This window comes from Monosiga brevicollis, genomic scaffold, assembly GCF_000002865.3.
Source record: "Monosiga brevicollis MX1 MONBRscaffold_54 genomic scaffold, whole genome shotgun sequence".
Taxonomy (NCBI): domain Eukaryota; class Choanoflagellata; order Craspedida; family Salpingoecidae; genus Monosiga; species Monosiga brevicollis.
This window is the reverse complement of record NW_001865091.1, coordinates 77,738-94,973: the sequence shown is the minus strand read 5'-3', so window position 1 is coordinate 94,973 and position 17,236 is coordinate 77,738. Positions and strand designations below refer to the sequence as shown.

At 55.8% G+C, this 17,236-nt stretch overlaps 1 protein-coding gene across 1 annotated transcript; it reads right to left on the bottom strand.

Annotated features, from left to right (window-relative positions):
- Positions 1 to 1,194: 1,194 nt before the first annotated feature.
- MBCDH22 (uncharacterized protein) lies at positions 1,195 to 15,684 on the bottom strand (the record flags this gene model as incomplete). Its single annotated transcript, XM_001750955.1, has 5 exons — positions 1,195 to 4,370; positions 4,468 to 7,081; positions 7,293 to 7,422; positions 7,554 to 15,468; positions 15,606 to 15,684. The coding sequence occupies 5 exons, from the start codon at positions 15,682 to 15,684 to the stop codon at positions 1,366 to 1,368; spliced, it is 13,743 nt and encodes a 4,580-aa protein (XP_001751007.1). The 3' UTR covers positions 1,195 to 1,365.
- Between the last annotated feature and the right edge of the window lie 1,552 nt (positions 15,685 to 17,236).

Genomic DNA, 17,236 nt, shown 5'->3' with positions numbered 1-17,236 from the left:
CTCGTCTTCATCATGGCATTCAGGTGACAAGTCCACCGTGCACCACGCCGTCTACGGCGGCATCAGAGACATCACATGCAAGTACCGAGGCGCGAACACGAGAAGCCTCAAGCGCCGCTGTGGACCGTAGCTCTTCCCCATCAATCGTCCAAACTCGGTCTCCACGTCGAACACACCTTGCACGAGTGGCGCAGTGGCAACCACATCCCAAGAAGAGAAAATCGTCTAAGTCCACCCAATGAGGAAACAGCTTGCTTACTAAGTGTTTAGAAAAAAAAATCGTCCCGGGCGTTTGTCAATCGAAATAAACCTTGAATGACCATTGATCAATCGGAACTTGTCTTGTCCATCTGCTTCTACCCACCAAGTTGTCTCATTGCTTCGCTGACTCGTCTTATGGCGCTGCCATTTGACATACCAATCAGAGCCATGTAGCCCTAGAGAGTCAAAGCCAAATAAGTTTCGTATGGAAAAGAAATGGGATTTATTTCAAAATAAATGATTTTCTGGTCTTTGGGCTGCTATGGCATCCACAGGAAGCGTATGAACACAAGAGCACCCTCGTTTGATCCGCAAAAATTTAGCGCTTCTGCTGTGCTTGATTTGAAACGCACAGCAGACAGAATCGCCGAGCACGACCCGAAATACTGACTGCCAATTAATCGCACCTGCCTCAATCCCAAGAGCAATATGTTGTTACAAAAAGGGAATACATATGTTACTTTCAAGGAGGTGACCGAACTATCCCGCTGAACAACATATTAAGGTACATTCAATCTTCGACGTTTGCTGCTCCTCCGCCTGGGACGCATTCAAAGCCCATGAGCGAACCGATTCAACCTCATCCGGCTGTATCAAAAATATCCCGCTAATGCCAACTCGCGAAGGAAGCACGCAGTGAATCATCAACTCTTGATGAGGCCATGATCAGCCGCAAGCAGGCCCGCCGCATGCGTGCCCGCCACAACCGTGCTGAGGTTGACAAGACGGGAGGTCCAGTCGCGTGGAGGTGCTTTCCAAATCAAGCGTGAAGGAGACGTGTCGCCAGCCAACTGCGCCTCTAGGATCCTGATAGTCGTCGGTCAGGAAAGGGTACTTTTGCAAATGTTAGCAGTTCAAGGCAACAAGAAATCCTTCAATGTGAATGTTTCCCGGAAGTGTCTTTGGGGATCAGCAGCTGTGTGAGGGGAGCCTCGTTTCAGGAGTATCAATTGCGACACCACGTGTACATGTCAGCTATCAAACATCACTTGCAATCAAAGTCAAACAACTCAGGAGAACAACACATTAAATGCACAAATTTCGTTTTTGAAAACAACTATCAAGTCAACGAAATGACACAAAGGTCAATGACAATTGACTTGCCTACTTCTTCTCGTGGGCTATGGGCTGAACATCAAAGTAGGTAGCCAAGCCAGAACCCAAGTTGTCATTGGCACTGCCATCGTCGTTATCGGGCACTTCACCGACGTCAAGATATCCATCTTGCTCCTCGGTTTCGTCCTCGTGCACGTTCAAGTAGCCATCGTCCATGCCTGACTTTGACAAGGTGGTGGCCCCCGAATTCAGCGCGCCAACTGCAGCACCATCTGCATATAGCTCTTCGTCATCCAGTGGACCTGTGACAACGCCCGAACGGTGCTGTTGCGGGTCAAAGTACTCTGCCGAGCCCTGTGCGTGATGCTGTCGTAGCTGCTGCGGATCAAAGTATTCGGCTCCCGCCCCTGCACGCTGCTGTTGCGGATCAAAGTATTCAGCTGACGCCCCTGCTCGTTGTTGCTGGGGGTCAAAGTACTGACCGGTGAAGAAACGACCATTGTCAGTATGTTGAGCATTTGCGGCATCTGCGTACGGCTGGTCACCTTCACCGACCTCAGCATAGTCAGCCACAGCCCCACCATCATACAAGGGGTTGGCAATCGCTCGCCCCTGCTGCTCGCCGGGCCCGACTTCGCTATACAACCCGGCAGAGCTATCAAGCACATCCGAGTAGCCTGGATTCTCAAAGTGGGTTCGCGTCTCTTCGTCCTTGACCGGACCCACCGAACGCACGCGACGGGCTCTACGGCCCTCTGCACCACTCCGACGCCAGTAACGCACCAAGAGAATGATGACAATCACCACAACCAAAATGACCACCACTGCGATGAGCCAGAGCGGGAAACCACTTGAAGAGCTGGCGTTCTTGGGATCTCGATTTTCTTGAGTGGGATCGTCCGTGGTTTTGGGGTCCCCACCGCTTGTCGGTGTGGACCACTTGCCAAGACCGGCATCATCGTCATCCGTACCCGCGGCATCATCGTCACCCGTGCCCGCGGCATCATCGTCACCCGTGCCCGCGGCATCATCGTCACCCTTGCCCGCGGCATCATCGTCACCCGTGCCCGCGGCATCGTCGTCACCCGTGCCCGCGGCATCATCGTCACCCGTACCAGTATTAGGGTCAGTGCCATCATCGTCGTCGGCGCTGCCGTCTCCGTTGGTTTCTGTACCGTTGACCAACTCAACAGGGTCGGGTTCCAAGGTGGCTTCGTAATCATAAGCGCGTGCTGTTGGGCTCTCGTCCTCATCCACCACATAAAGCGTGCTGGTGGTTTCGCCGGCGTCGTCGTCAGCCCGTCGCCGCCGACTTTCTTCAAAGTGTTCTGTCACATGAATCACCCAAAAGCGGCTGGGATCCAAAACCACGGAAGTTCCATCTACCCGACGCACCACTTGCGAGGCGCGCTGGCGTTCTGGCAATTGCACCTGAGTCATTCGATAGCCGGCCACCAAAGTCTGGGATGAAAATTTCAGTACCTGAGAGCTCGCATTGTACTCTGTGATGGTATTGTTTGTCGGATTGGCAAGTGGCACAACCTCGCGTGGGTCCTGGCTGTGCAACAGCCAAAACAACCCGACGGTTGGCGCTCGCACAACAAATTCAAAGCCGTTTGCTACCGACGACATGTGCAGAAGCTTGTACGAGGACACAGACTCAATCAAGGCCAGTTCGGGCTTGCCCAACACGTTGTTGTATTCCATGTCCACATGGAAATTGGTAAAACGTCCCTGGAGTGTAGTCAACAGTTCCCATGTAACAACCTTGCTTGCCTGTGGTGACAGGTCTCCCAAGGCCACGTTCTCCAATCGCGGCGGCTTGATGACAGCCCCATCCAGTGCCGTCGATTGCAGTTGAAACCCGACGAGCAGTCCCTTCTCATTCTCCACAATTTGTGGCTGCTCCGAAGAGATGCGCATGTTCTCTGCCGTACCATTCCCGTGATTGTGCACAACAACCGCAAGCACAGCTGGCTGTGCGGCCTCCTGCACGGCTGTAAAGGGATCGTCTGACACGATAAATTCTTGCAAAAAGTAGTGCACCGTCATTCTGGGATCGGGCTTGACAGTAATGGTATCGGGAAACAGGTTTGCTTCCGTCGTAACACCGTTGACGGTGTAGGTGAGGGTGCCACCGACCTCGTACTCGACTGCGCCCTGACCAGGCGCTGCCAAGCTGTTGGGCAACATCAGCCACGTTGCTGTTCCCGTGCTGCCACTTGGTAGTGAGCCGCTGCCTGAAGTGCCTGTCAAGGCCCCTTCAAGGGTGGCATTGCCAATCTCAAAAACGTGGCGTGATGATGCGCGCGTAACAACATTGGTGATGATAAACTCGACGTTGATGCTAGTCAAAGCGTATGAATCATCATTCGCAATCTCCAGTTTGGCTTCAAACGCCTGTCGCGTCAGCACCAGTTCCTGCTCGATGCTAATGGTCACCGCTGCACACACACCCTTTTTGTTTGCCGACGCTTCACGCGCCCGCTCAAACGTTTGCTGGGCTCCCTGGAAAGCGGCGAGAATGTCAGTATACCCCAGCAGCCGAGCACTGTCTGTGTCAGCCTTGAGCTGGGTGAAACGCGATTCAATCTCTGTCAGATTGAAAATGTCACCCGCTGTACTATTGAACACACCAGTTGTCCATGCAGTGGCAGTGCGATTGTAGCGCTGGAACCAAGAGGCCACCAGCGAAGCATTGACACCAGCAGGCACTGCGTCAATGACACTGCTTAGCTCATCGTTGGAGATCAGAGAGTCCAAGTCCCCGCCCTCAGCCAAGGCTGGCATGAAGTGCTGTGCTTGGAATGAGGGATTGTAGCTAAACGCCAAGCTCAAATCGTCTGTGCCAAAAATGCTCTGCATCAGCAGGACGTAATTCTCGAGCCAGATCGCAGCTTGATACATTGCTTCAGCAGCGAGATCCTCATCCGCGTCACGTCGCACCAACTCCCAGAAAGTTGGGACCATGTCGCGGCGCCGGCGGCCTGCGCTGCCAACAGCCTGGCCCACACTCGCCGCGCACATGGCTGCTCCAACAGCTGCAGATGCCGCTACAAGAACAAAAAGTTTCAACACAACAACACCACTGTGAGAGGCGAAGTATGGGCCAACGACAACGCAAACATGCTCGAACGATTTGAAACTTACCAGCGCCATAAGGGCCCGTGCAACCCGTGACGATATTACCAACACACTGTACAATTCCAAATGCATTGGTATCACAAAATGGGATGTTGGCAATGGCACGAGGGCATCCACCAACAGTACAATCAATGATGGCGCGCGGAAGTCGCTTTGCCATGTCTTGGGCATCTGCACACAGCATGCTCAGGGCAGCGGCAGCTGCAGAGCCCGCGCAATCATTGCCAGCACAGTTGGCCAACACATCTCCGAGTTTGCAAATGTCACCACAGCGGCCAGGAGAGGAGACTCCTACAGAGGCATACACGACGCGACCACTGCTCCCGCCTCTGACATATGCTCTTGCACGGCCAGCGGCAGTACACGGCCGGCCACCACCTGTCATTTCAATCGCCACACCACGGGTTTGTCGGCCGTTGCAAACATAAGAATACTGGAAACGGCCGGTGTAACAAGAGCCAGCATACGGGCCGCCAGAGTTACTGCCACTGCCACCGCCACCGCCACCATTGCTGCCACCACCGCCATTGCTACCGCCACCACCACAGCCGATGCACCCGTCGTCATTGTCATCGTCATTATCATCGTCGTCGTCGTCATCATCCAGATCGTCGTCATCGGTTACATCGTCGTCGTCGGTCGCAGCATCATCATCGCCGGTCGTGGCATCATCATCACCGGTCGCGGCATCATCATCGCCGGTCGTGGCATCATCATCACCAGTCGAGGCATCATCGTCACCGGTCGCGGCGTCATCATCGCCGGTGACGGCATCATCGTCGCCGGTCGTGGCATCATCGTCGCCGGTCGTGGCATCATCATCACCAGTCGCAGCGTCATCATCGCCGGTGGCAGCATCATCATCACCAGTCGCAGCGTCATCATCGCCGGTGGCGGCATCATCGTCGCCGGTCGCGGCATCATCGTCGCCGGTCGCGGCATCATCGTCGCCGGTCGCAGCATCGTCATCACCAGTCGCAGCGTCATCATCACCAGTCGCAGCGTCATCATCGCCGGTCGCAGCATCATCATCACCGGTCGCAGCATCATCATCGCCGGTCGCGGCATCATCATCGCCGGTCGCGGCATCATCGTCGCCGGTCGCAGCATCGTCGTCACCAGTCGCAGCGTCATCATCACCAGTCGCAGCGTCATCATCGCCGGTCGCAGCATCATCATCACCGGTCGCGGCATCATCGTCGCCGGTCGCGGCATCATCATCACCCGCGATCACGTCGTCGTCATCTACAATGATTGCATCGTCGTCGTCATCATCAGCATCATCATCGCTGCCACCAATATTGTGCACAATAACTCGATAAGAGTATACGATTGTTGTCTGAGCAGGTACTATTTCGGCAGGCTCGCTCAGAGGCACGAATTCAATCACCGGGTGATCAGTTGGTAAGGCCAACGTCGGGTTCTCCGCGGCAATCAGGCCGTGGTTGGTAATGATAAAATCAAGTTGAGAAATGTCACCGTACGAAAGGCGATCGAGATCAATCGATGTTGGTTCGACCGTGACCACAGGCATTGGTACCCGAGTTTCAAACTCCGCCTCCAGCTTGAAGGTGTACGTCTCTTCCACTTGTGTGGGTGTCACCGTCCAGACATAGCTGACCGCAGCACGTGCCAGAAACAGTCGGGTCAGACCAAGTTCGTTGTTGACCCGCACCAATGCAGAGTCAGCTGAATGGCGCAAAGCCTGGGCGCTCACTTCATAGTAGCCCTCGGGAATGTTCCGAAACACCACAGTCCCAGAGTCACCGGTCTTGAGTGTTTGCCGGAAGCTGCGACTCTGCCCGACGAGGCGCACGGTGGCATCTGACACATTGGGCGCGCCCTCGGCAAAATACGTAAACTCGTTCTCCACCACCACGGGCACGTCGTAGGAGGAATTGCTGGAGATTGTAAAGTCAAGCTTAATGCTAAGCGAATTGAGCAACGAGGCCTCCGCCGAACGCACGACAATGGTGGCGGTGCCGCGGCGCAGATCTGCATCGGCTTGCGGCGTGATGACCAAAGACACCTGTGCGCTCTCAGACGGCTCGAGAGGTGCTAGCATGGGCATGCCTGTGCTGATCAGTGACTGTCCATCAGGGACTTTCACAATGAGTGGTGGGGTAGCAGCACTGCCCGTGTTGGTGATAGTGACGAGGCGGCTGCTGGAGGCGTTTCGGATGGCCGTCACCGCAAAGTACGTGGATGAGGCCTTGATGCGAGCAGCGGGCGCAGTTACACGAACAGACACCGTGACTGGAACAAACACTCCATAGCTGGCTTCAGTGATCCGCAGGCCCACCAGCACGGAGCCGGTAAACTCGTCCGACACGCTCGCGGATAAGCGCAGATTGGTGTAGCTGCCACCAGCCAGGTTTGTACGATCAAGGAAGGCATGCAGGCGAACTTCATCTGGTATCGGCACGCCATACAATCCACCCAGCGTCAGCTCCACGTTGTCAATGTCCACAGACGAAGGATTGGCAACACGGGCTAAGAAGACAGTCTGGTTATCTCCAGACAACAGCGGCACCTCAACAGAGGTCGGTGAAGCTGTTAGACCCGCCACCTCCACGGTCCGTTGGTCATCCATGACCGTTGCGTCTGCGTGTGAAACACCCTAGTTCCGATTGGCATGTGTACATGTGAACATGGGAAGCCGACAAAGAAAGTCGCAAAAGAAAACTTCAGGCCAAAAAAATTTAAAAAAAGAAATAACAGTGGAAAAAAAAACAAAAAAAAAAGGCCCACAGATATGTCTGTTTCTCTGGGCCGCCCCTCAGCTGGAGTGTGGATGTATCGCGATAAACATTGAGACAACACGAACATACCACTTGAAAGTGACCAAGATCCGTGATACTGAGCTGCTTGAAAAAGTGACCAGTGGCATTGGTTATTACACGCATGATAATGGCTTGCATGGCAGCCCGGCGTCGATTGTGTGATGTGGTTTGCGTAAGCCTGCAATTCGATACCATGCGTGCGCGCGTGCCACAGAGGACATGAAAATGAAACAGAGTGTGAAAGGTAAGCCTCGATTCACAACCTTGCCCGAAGCTGGTGCACGAATTTCGTGAGAACCATCAACATACCAGATTTTAACCGGAAGCGCCTCCAGGCTGTCCAACGTAATGTCCGGATGACTTTTGTTGACCACGCCTGTCAGATGTACTAATGCTGGTGAGCCCTGAATGTCGAGCGTTCCAAGTGACAAAACCTTCGCCTGATAGGCAAAGGGAACTGCCACGCCCCATGCGACGGAACCCGCAGCATAGGCGTTGCGGGCCTCCACGACAAACGAATGTAGAGATGATGCACTTGTTGCCTTGGGCCACACAACGGTGCCATCTTGCAAGTAAGCACCGGCCGGCGCCTCCATGAGAACCCATGTGATCTCCCCATTTCCGGCTTGGAGATCGAGCCGCTGCGCAAAGGCAGCGCCAGGCAAAACAGTGGTACTGCTCACGGGTTTGATCGTCGGGCGCACATATTGCTGCGAGCATTTGTCGCCAAAAAACTCTAGCTTACAATAGCACTCACCAAACACACAAAAGGCACGATTTGGAGGACAGTCTGTCTGCGGGCAGTTACCCACATAGCTGTAAGACTGTCCCGAGCTGGGTCCCACAAAGGTGGCGCCGCCGTCAAATGTGACCCTGACGGCCACGGTGGCAGGTTCGTGGCGGGGCGTCACACAGGTCAGGGTCTCATTGTTCACTACTACAGCCCGGACTGCTAGGCCGTCAAAGACGCACGATACGTTGGGGCGGTTCGATGGCATGTTGTGAATCGTCAACGTGACGGTGGTACCGCCAAAATCCAAGCCCGTCGTCGGCGTCAGACTCGCTAGCCAGGGCAATGGTTGGCACGATCCACCATAATGGCGGTCAATGCAATCCGCGCATGCGTCGCCGGTGAAGGTGGCATCGGTGCAATAGCACAAACCTCCTTCGCCACATTGACCGTGACTCGAACAAGGCACGCACCGTGCGCACGTCGAGCCCCCGTAATTGGCAGCGCACGATGAGCAGTTTGACCCAGCAAAGCCGACGGCACATTCGACCGATACGGTCAGCGTTCCCGTACCATTGCGCGGCGGGGAACCTGAATCCGAGGCAACCACAACCAAATCAAAAACCGGCATGGTGCTTTTGTTAACTGAGCACGCCAGGCTCAGTCGGCCGGTCACGGCATCGAGAGAAAAGCAACCACTGGGATCAGAGATCAGCTCATATTGGATGCCAAACGAGTCTCCACTGTCCCGATCGGTGGCTTCAAGCCAGCGGACGTGGCCCAATTGTCCCTCGCGCACAACAAGTGCCGCTGTGGAAGCGACGTCAAATGCTGGGTCGTAATCATTGATTGTGGCCAGGTCGCAAGGAAGACAGCCACATGCACCACTCAAGTAAAAAAGGTTGTTCAAATCCAAGTCGACCTCGTAGTTGTTTTCACCGCGCACATGTAGGTCATAGTAACTGTCGTACGATGAAGTCTCGTAAACCTCAAGCAGCAGGGGCGATGGAACGGAGGCATACAAGTAGATTTTCGCACTGAATCCGCCACTGGTTGGCAACACCAGTTGGTTGGCCACGCGCAATAAACCATTCATTCGGTCTTGAACGAAACGAAAACGGTACCAGCCGTTGCGAGGCACTTCCAAAAAGGCCTCATAGCGAATGGCAAAATATGCATTGGGCACGCCAGCATACGGTGCGTCGTAGCCAAAATCACGGCCCAGCTTGCTTACCGAGTCGGTCGCCACCAAGGAATCATATGAGCGATCCGTATAATAGCGAGCGACTGCTCCTGGCAACCGCTCGACATCGCTCCCATTGCACAGAGGCAGGGAGATGTTGCAGGTGGCCCCCGCCCAGCCGGGCTCGCACACGCAAACGCCATCACCCATGCAACAGCCATTGTCGCACTGGTCGCACTCGGCACGATGCCCCAGCTGCCAATCAGCAAATGACCAGTATTCGGCGGCATCCGCAGACTCGGCCAAGGTGGCATTTGCAAAGGGCCCGGCGAGCTCCAAGGAAAAGGTGGCCGTATACCGAGAATGAGTGACCACGACGGACAGGTTTTGCCAGCCTTGCCCAAGCTGCACCACACTGGCCGACGAGTTGGCAAGCACCCAGTCGCAGCTCACACGACTCTCAGGGCATTGAACGCGATACCATCCCGCAGCTGGGGACAGGACCATACCCTCCAGCTCAAGAGCAAAGTAATCTGAGTTGACACCCGGATAAGGGCTATCGCTCCAGGAGGCGGCTGTGTAGTCGACCACTGTGGAGGCAACCACAATCAAACGCTCTACTTCGTTGTAGAACCGCGCACGCAAACCAGGCAGTTGGCCCATTTCGCGGGGGCAGGAATGATATTGGCACGCGTTGCCATCAAAGCCAGCCTCGCAAAGACAACCGTCGTTGGTGCAGGTCCCGTGCAAGCCGCAGGTACCATCCCCCGGACACAATTCTGTGGTGCATGATGCCTGCAGGCCCAAATCAGGGCAGGCGCACTGGCCGTCAACACAGCTGCCCAGGCCGCTGCACTCGGCATTGTTGCTTCCCAGAGCAGGATCATGACAGTCATCGTGCCCCAAACATTCGTCTGTGCGGCAGCGCACTTCGTTGCAATTGTCACCCACAAAGGCACCGGTGCAAGCACAAAAGCCGTCCAAACAATAGCCCTGGGTGTGTCGAGTGCAATTGTCCGGGCATGGGCAACTGACGTCGTCCGGCAGTGAAAATAAAACTGAAGAAGGCACAATGTGCTCCATAAAGCCTGGTCCCGTCCAGTAAAGACGTGCTGCCGCGTCATAAACGCCCTCGCGAGCGTCGTAGCGTAGCTCATAATAGCGGTCGGCGTGCAGATAGATCTGCGTTGACCAGGCGTCTTCCCAGTCTACCAAAAGTTGATTGGCCACAAACAGACGAGCCGACATGTGGTCGGTCCAAACTCGGAAGGTGTACCAACCCGTTTGCGGCGGGAGAATGTACCCTGACCAGACGGCGATGAAATAATCGGATTGCACCCCACTGGCAGGGGAGCCATATCCATAATCGACGTGAATATTGCTGGCCCGCTGCGTTACGACTGGAACACCATCCACCATGGCATCTGTGTAGTGGCCGTTGAAAAAGCGCAACTGCAAGCCCGACGCGAGCGAGCCGCGGGGTTCCGAGGCGCACGTCGAGACCTCTACCTCACAATGTGGCCCCGTGTAGCCTTCATCGCACGAGCACGTGTTGGGTGCCACACAGCAGCCATGGTCCGAACAACCACCGGTGCACACGGCTTCGTGTAACAGTGCAAACGATGGAACGGCTTCAAAGGCTGTCGAGTCGGTGCTTTCAGCCAGCGAGGAGTTGACAAAAGGGCCCATCCACTCAAAATATACAGCAGTGTCATAACGATCATGCTGCCATTCCACCTTGAGACGAAGCAGCTCGCCCCGAGTCAAGAGCATCGAATGAGCAGAGTCAGTGTATTGTGTCCGGTTTAAGAAGACGCGACCCGAGCCGCGTTCCCACCCCAATCGAAAGCGATACCACCCCGTCACCTTGGGTCGCACAAACCCCTCGAACGTGGCGCTAAAATAATCGCTCGGCAGGCCGGGGAATGGAATATTGCCGTCCAAATTACGATATATGTTTGGCTCGGCAATGGAGATGCGCCGCTCTCCAAACGCGGAGCCAGCGTAGTAGGTAGTCAAGATCCCTGGCAGCATGGCACGCTCATTGCCACATACGCTCAGCTCGCACGCTTCCCCCATGTAGCCGGTGTCGCACTCGCACTGGCCCGCGGCATTACACGTGCCTCGCTGGGAGCAATCGACGGTGTCTACACAACCCTCTCGCGTGCACCGGCTTTCATCGGCAAAACCACTGTTGCATTCACAAACACCGGCCACGCAGCGGCCTTGACCATTGCACTCAGCATTGTCACTGCCGTACGCTTCATCGTAGCAGTTATCATGGTAGCGGCACTCATCGGCACGGCAGCGATAGTGCTCACAAGACGTGCCCTCAAATTGGCCGTGGCACACGCACATGGCATCTGCACACACGCCTCGACCCGAGCCGCTGCACCCACTGCTGCCACAACCACACATAAAGCCATCTTCGTAATGGTAAAGATTAGCCGAAGGCACCAAATGCTCCATAAAGCCGGGGCCTTGCCAGTAAAGCCACACTGAGGCATCAGACGTGCCATCACGTGCATCAAAGCGCATGTCGTAAAGGCGACCCGCCACGAGGTAGACACTCTGAGACCAAGCCGTCGTCCACGTGAAGAGCCGCACCCCACCCAGGTACAGCCGGGCGTCCATCGAGTCGGTCGCCACACGGAACCGATGCCAGCCCGTTTGGTCAGAAAGAAGCCAGCCACTAAAGACAGCAGTCCAGTGGTCACTGCTGATGCCCGAGGCCGGCGAACCATAACCCCATGCGAGGTTGATGCGACTCTTGACTCCGCCGTCAGCCCAAGTCACATTGGCGGTCATGGCGTCTTCTTGCACGCCATTAAAGTAGCGCACCTTGACGCCGCCAGATTGCAATGCCCCTCTGGGTGCGTCTGGTCCGCAAGTCGACAAATCCACCTCACAGTTTGGACCACCATAGCCCGGATCACACGAGCAGGTGTCCGCTGCCACACAGCAGCCGCGGCCCGAGCAACCCCCGGGACACACCGCCTCGTGCAGCAGCACGTGTTCCGGAACTGCCGTAAACTCGCTCGACGGCGCTGCCTGCGCCAGCGTCGAATTGGCAAACGGCCCCATCCACTCAAAATACAGCGATGTGTCTGATGTGTAGTGGCGCCATTCAATCTTCATACGGATCATGTCCCCGGCCTCATACAACAGCGCACTGCTCGAGTCGTCGTACTGCGTTCGGTTGAGATAAAAGTAGACATCACTGCGCTCCCACCGCAGTCGGAAGCGATACCAGCCCGTTTCCTTGGGCCGCACAAACCCCGCATAGACCACGCTAAAGTAGTCGCTCGGCAAACCGGGATGCGGTTCCCCGTAGGCCACATCGGTGTACACCGATGGGACAGCCACCATGGCGCGCCTTTCGTTGAAAGCGCTGCCGTCGTAGTAAGTGGCAATTAGACCGGCAAGCGTGGCACGATCATCCCCGCAAACGGTCAGCTCACAAAATTCGCCCATGTACTCGGCATCGCACTGACACGTGCCATCTTCGCCACAGACTCCATGGTAGGAGCAGTCAGCCTCGTCGACACAGCCTTGGCGAGTACACTGGCTTTCGTTGGTGAGACCCGATGGGCATTCACAAAGACCGGCCATGCAGCGGCCTTGACCGTTGCACTCGGCATCGTCACTGCCATAGGCTTCATCGTAGCAGTTGTCATGGTAGCGGCACTCGTCGGCACGGCAGCGATAGTGCTCACAGTGCTCGCCCTCAAACTGGCCGTGGCACACGCACAGGCCGTTGGCACAGACACCGCGCTCGTAGGTCGTACAAGCGTCGACCCCGCAGGAGCAAGCAAAGCCAGTTTCATAGTGAAAGAGATTGGTCTTTGGAATAATTTGCTCCATAAAGCCCGGGCCTTCCCAATAAAGCCACACGCCAGCGTCTGACGTGCCGTCACGTGCATCAAAGCGGATGTTGTAAAGACGGCCCGCCACGAGGTAGACACTCTGAGTCCAGGCCGTCGTCCACGTGAAGAGCCGCACCCCACCCAGGTACAGCCGAGCGTCCATCGAGTCGGTTCTTGCACGAATTCGGTGCCAGCCTGACTGGATCGGGAGCAGGTAGCCCGTATAAACGATTGTCCAGTAGTCGTTGTCGATGCCCGAGGCCGGCGCACCATAACCCCAGTGAGAGCTAATGACCGTGCGGACTCCGCTATCAACCCAGGCAGCAGTGCTGGTCAAAGCGTCCTCAAGGCGCTCATCGTAGAACCGCGCACGCAGACCACCCGACTCTAGGTTGCCTTCAGGGGCATCGTCTCCACACTCGGAAAAAGCCACTTCGCACCGCGGCCCGGTAAAGCCCGGATCACACGAGCAGGTGTCCGCTGCCACACAGCAGCCACGGCCCGAGCATCCCCCGGGACACACCGCCTTGTGCAGCAGCACGTGTTCCGGAACAATCGTAAACTCGCTCGACGGTGCTGCCTGCGCCAGCGTCGAATTGGGAAACGGCCCCATCCACTCGAAATACAGCGATGTGTCTGATGTGTAGTGGCGCCATTCAAGTTTGATGCGCAGCTGTTCGGCGCGCGTCAGGAGCATGGCATTGTCGTCGTAGGAGGTCTGATTCATATAAATGTACGCATCGCTATTCTCACGGCGCAGTCGGAAGCGATACCAGCCCGTTTCCTTGGGCCGCACAAACCCCGCATAGACCACGCTAAAGTAGTCGCTTGGCAGTCCGGGATGTGGGGCGCCATAGTCAATGTCGAGATAAACGGTGGGAACCGCCACCATGGCGCGCCTTTCGTTAAAGGCGCTGCCGTCGTAGTAGGTGGCAATCAAACCGGCGAGCGTGGCGCGATCATTTCCGCAGACGGTCAGCTCGCAAAACTCGCCCATGTACCCGGTCTCACATTGACAAATACCATCCAACCCACACGCCCCGTGGTTGGAGCAGTCTGACGCATCGGTACAGCCTTCGCGGGTGCACTGGCTGTGATCCGTAAAGCCATCCTCGCACTCGCAAACACCAGCGACACACCGCCCCTGGCCATTGCATTCGGCGTCGTCACTGCCATAGGCCTCATCGTAGCAATTGTCGTGGTAGCGACATTCGTCAGAGCGGCAGCGATAATGCTCACAGTGTTCGCCTTCATGAAGGGGATCGCATAGGCAGGCGCCGTTGTTGTTGAAGCCGGTTTCGTTGCAAAGAAAACCGATTTGGCAATAGCTGCCCTGGGTCGGAGTGAAAAGTTCTGAAGTGGGGATGGTGACCAGTTCTTGACCTGGAGGTGCCCAACGCAGACGAAAGTGGCCCGAGTTGACGCTGTGTTTGTAGCTGGCGTGCAGATCATAGAGGCGGCCACCGATGAGGAAGATGTCGCGGCTGGTGCTGCCCATGAGGGGCATGATAACGGCATGGGGTCCGATGAGCGCAACACCATATCCACTGCCCATGGTGGTCTGAAAGGTGTACCACCCCGTGACGTTGACGCGCAGCTTGCCGTAAAAGGTGAGAGACCAGTAATCACGGTTGCTGATGAGAGAGGACGGCGTGCCGTAACCAGCGCTAAAGTAAGGCGAGCGTTGGGTGAGCTGAGTCACGGGTGGTTGCCCAGACCCCCAATAATAGTCGCTATAGAGGGCAATGTTGACGCCGCCCGGCAAGTAGGGCCCCTGTGGATGGTCCGTGCCGCAGTTTGGGGTGTCAATGGGCACGCTACAGTCGCTGCCGGTAAAACCTTCGGGGCAAAAGCACTGATCGGAGACTTCGCAGCAGCCACGAGCAGAGCAGCCGGCGGTGCACACAGCCTCGTGTTCCAGGTGGTCGGCGGGCACAGGGGCAAAGCTGGGCTCGGCCCCTGGGTCGGCGAGGGGGCCAGACCAATCAAAGTACCAATAGGTGTGGCTTGTGGAGTGCTGAAACTCCAGCTTGAGGCGATACGCTTGGCCGGCAGAAAGGTACATGGCCTGCTCGGTGGTCGTCTGATTGCGATCCACAAAGATACGGCAGGCGCCTTGACGGTAGCGGCATTGAAATTTGTAGTAGCCCGTTTGGGTGGGACGTAGCACCCCTTGGGCCAGGAGGGAGAAGTGGTCCGAGGGAAGAGGATACGGGGCGCCGTAGTTCCAATCAAAGCTGATATAGGGCCAGACCGTTTGCCCGCCGTCCATGGACCTGAAGCTGTAGTCGTCGTACATGTTGACCAACAGACCGGGGCGAAACGCCCGCATCTCGTTGCATTGTTCAAAGGCACACGCAGGGCCAAAAAAGCCGGGCTCGCACTCACAAGCGTTGCTTGTGGTGTTGCACTGACCATGATTGCAGCCTCCGACCTCACATGCACCTGTACAAGGGGATTTGGAGTAAGACTTGGCATCATATAACCACACACACACACATAAACAATTAAAAAAAATCTAAAAAAAAAAAAATTACAAGGGGCAAAGAGGGAAAACAGGCGAGGGGGGTGAGCAAGGATACCTTGCGTGACGTCGGCCAGTTGAGACAAGACCAGGCACAGGCCCATGAGCAAGGGCACGACCCTATTTGAATGGATCATGGCGCCGGTTGGCTGGCTAGATTGTGCCGCACCAAGGGCCGTACAACAGGTGGGGGGCGGGCGGCGGTGAGCATAGAACAACTTTTCACCGTTCAAGAGTCAGCACACGATTTTGGCTCAAAATTGATCGCTAGAACAGCAAGTCACGCGTGATCAGGCCTTACCGCGATGCGCGCCTCGGGTGACTGCGTGCGGAAAGAGGGGGACAGAGGGAGAGGAAACACGCTCGCCTCTGAACAGCGGAAGAGGGATTTGAAGGCACTAGCATTCGAATGCCATGATTTCTACGCCGAGCGAGCGCGGCGATTCATGGGTGCGACATGCGCGTGTGGGGGTCAGCGCAGGGCACGGCAGGGAGGCGGGCAAGCCCGGGCAAGCCGGGGCGGCGGTCGAAAGAACACGTACATGTCAGAATCGACGTGTCTGAAAGCCTGCGCAAGATAAAAAGGTCCCCCCCCTGCAGCACCAGAAGAGGAGGAGAGCCCGGACGGGGGCAGACGAAAAGGAAGAGTGCGTGAGGGCTCAGGATTCTGGGGAGCTGACGCGCGAAGGAGCAACACACGACGACCGAGACAGAGATGGAAATCACCCCGAGACAGAAGCAAAAAAAAAAGCCAGAACCCGCACTGCACACGGCCACAAGCGCAGAGCGAGCCCGCGCACGCGAAGCCCAGAGAGCGAGCGGGCCGCGCAAAAGACACTGATACACACACACACACACACACACACACACACACACACATACGCCCGGAGAGAGAGAGAGAGAGAGCGCGCGGCGCGAAAATGTTTTTTTTTTTCTCTCTCTCTTTAATGAGCCGTGCGCGGAGGGGGGGGGGCTAGAGGGAGGGAGGTACGAGGGGGGCTGGGGTAGAGGTACGTTTTGAGGGAGGGCTCGGAGGTAGAGAGGGAGTGAAAACATGCACAACATTCAGAGAGGGGCAAGGTTTTTAGATAGTCTGCAAAGTATTTTAAAAGCAGAAAGCAGAGAGCAATCAGATCGGTCGTGATAATGTCAGAGAGGTGTTCACCACTACCCATTCGTTCTAGAGATGAACGGAAATCGAAAGGAACGAGCAAGAGGGAGGATGGCAAGAGGGCGCTCATGTCCACTCGGGCCATACATGGCAGATGCCAAAGTCACACACCCCACACACATTACCACACCGATACGCACCACTTTACAACGATTTCCCTTGATATCATCACACTTGCCGATCGTATGGCACATACGTGCAGCGCCCCCATGCCACACGTATCACCGCAATTGGAGTTGACACACCACGTCAACTAATTACACATGCATCATCCCTATAACGTTATGCATCAGTTATCATTGTACATGCCTTGCTATCTACGTAAAGTCGGCTAGTCGCTACAACTTCCTTTGATGGGCGCATGGCCAGAGGGCGTTTTCGAGTCGCGTCATTGTCATCCAAAATTATCAATTGATGTGTACACTATGTCATACTATACACTCTTCCTTCAAACCTTGCGTTGACTAAAATACCAATTTCACATGTAACTCTTCAATATAAACTCCTGTTGGAATTGT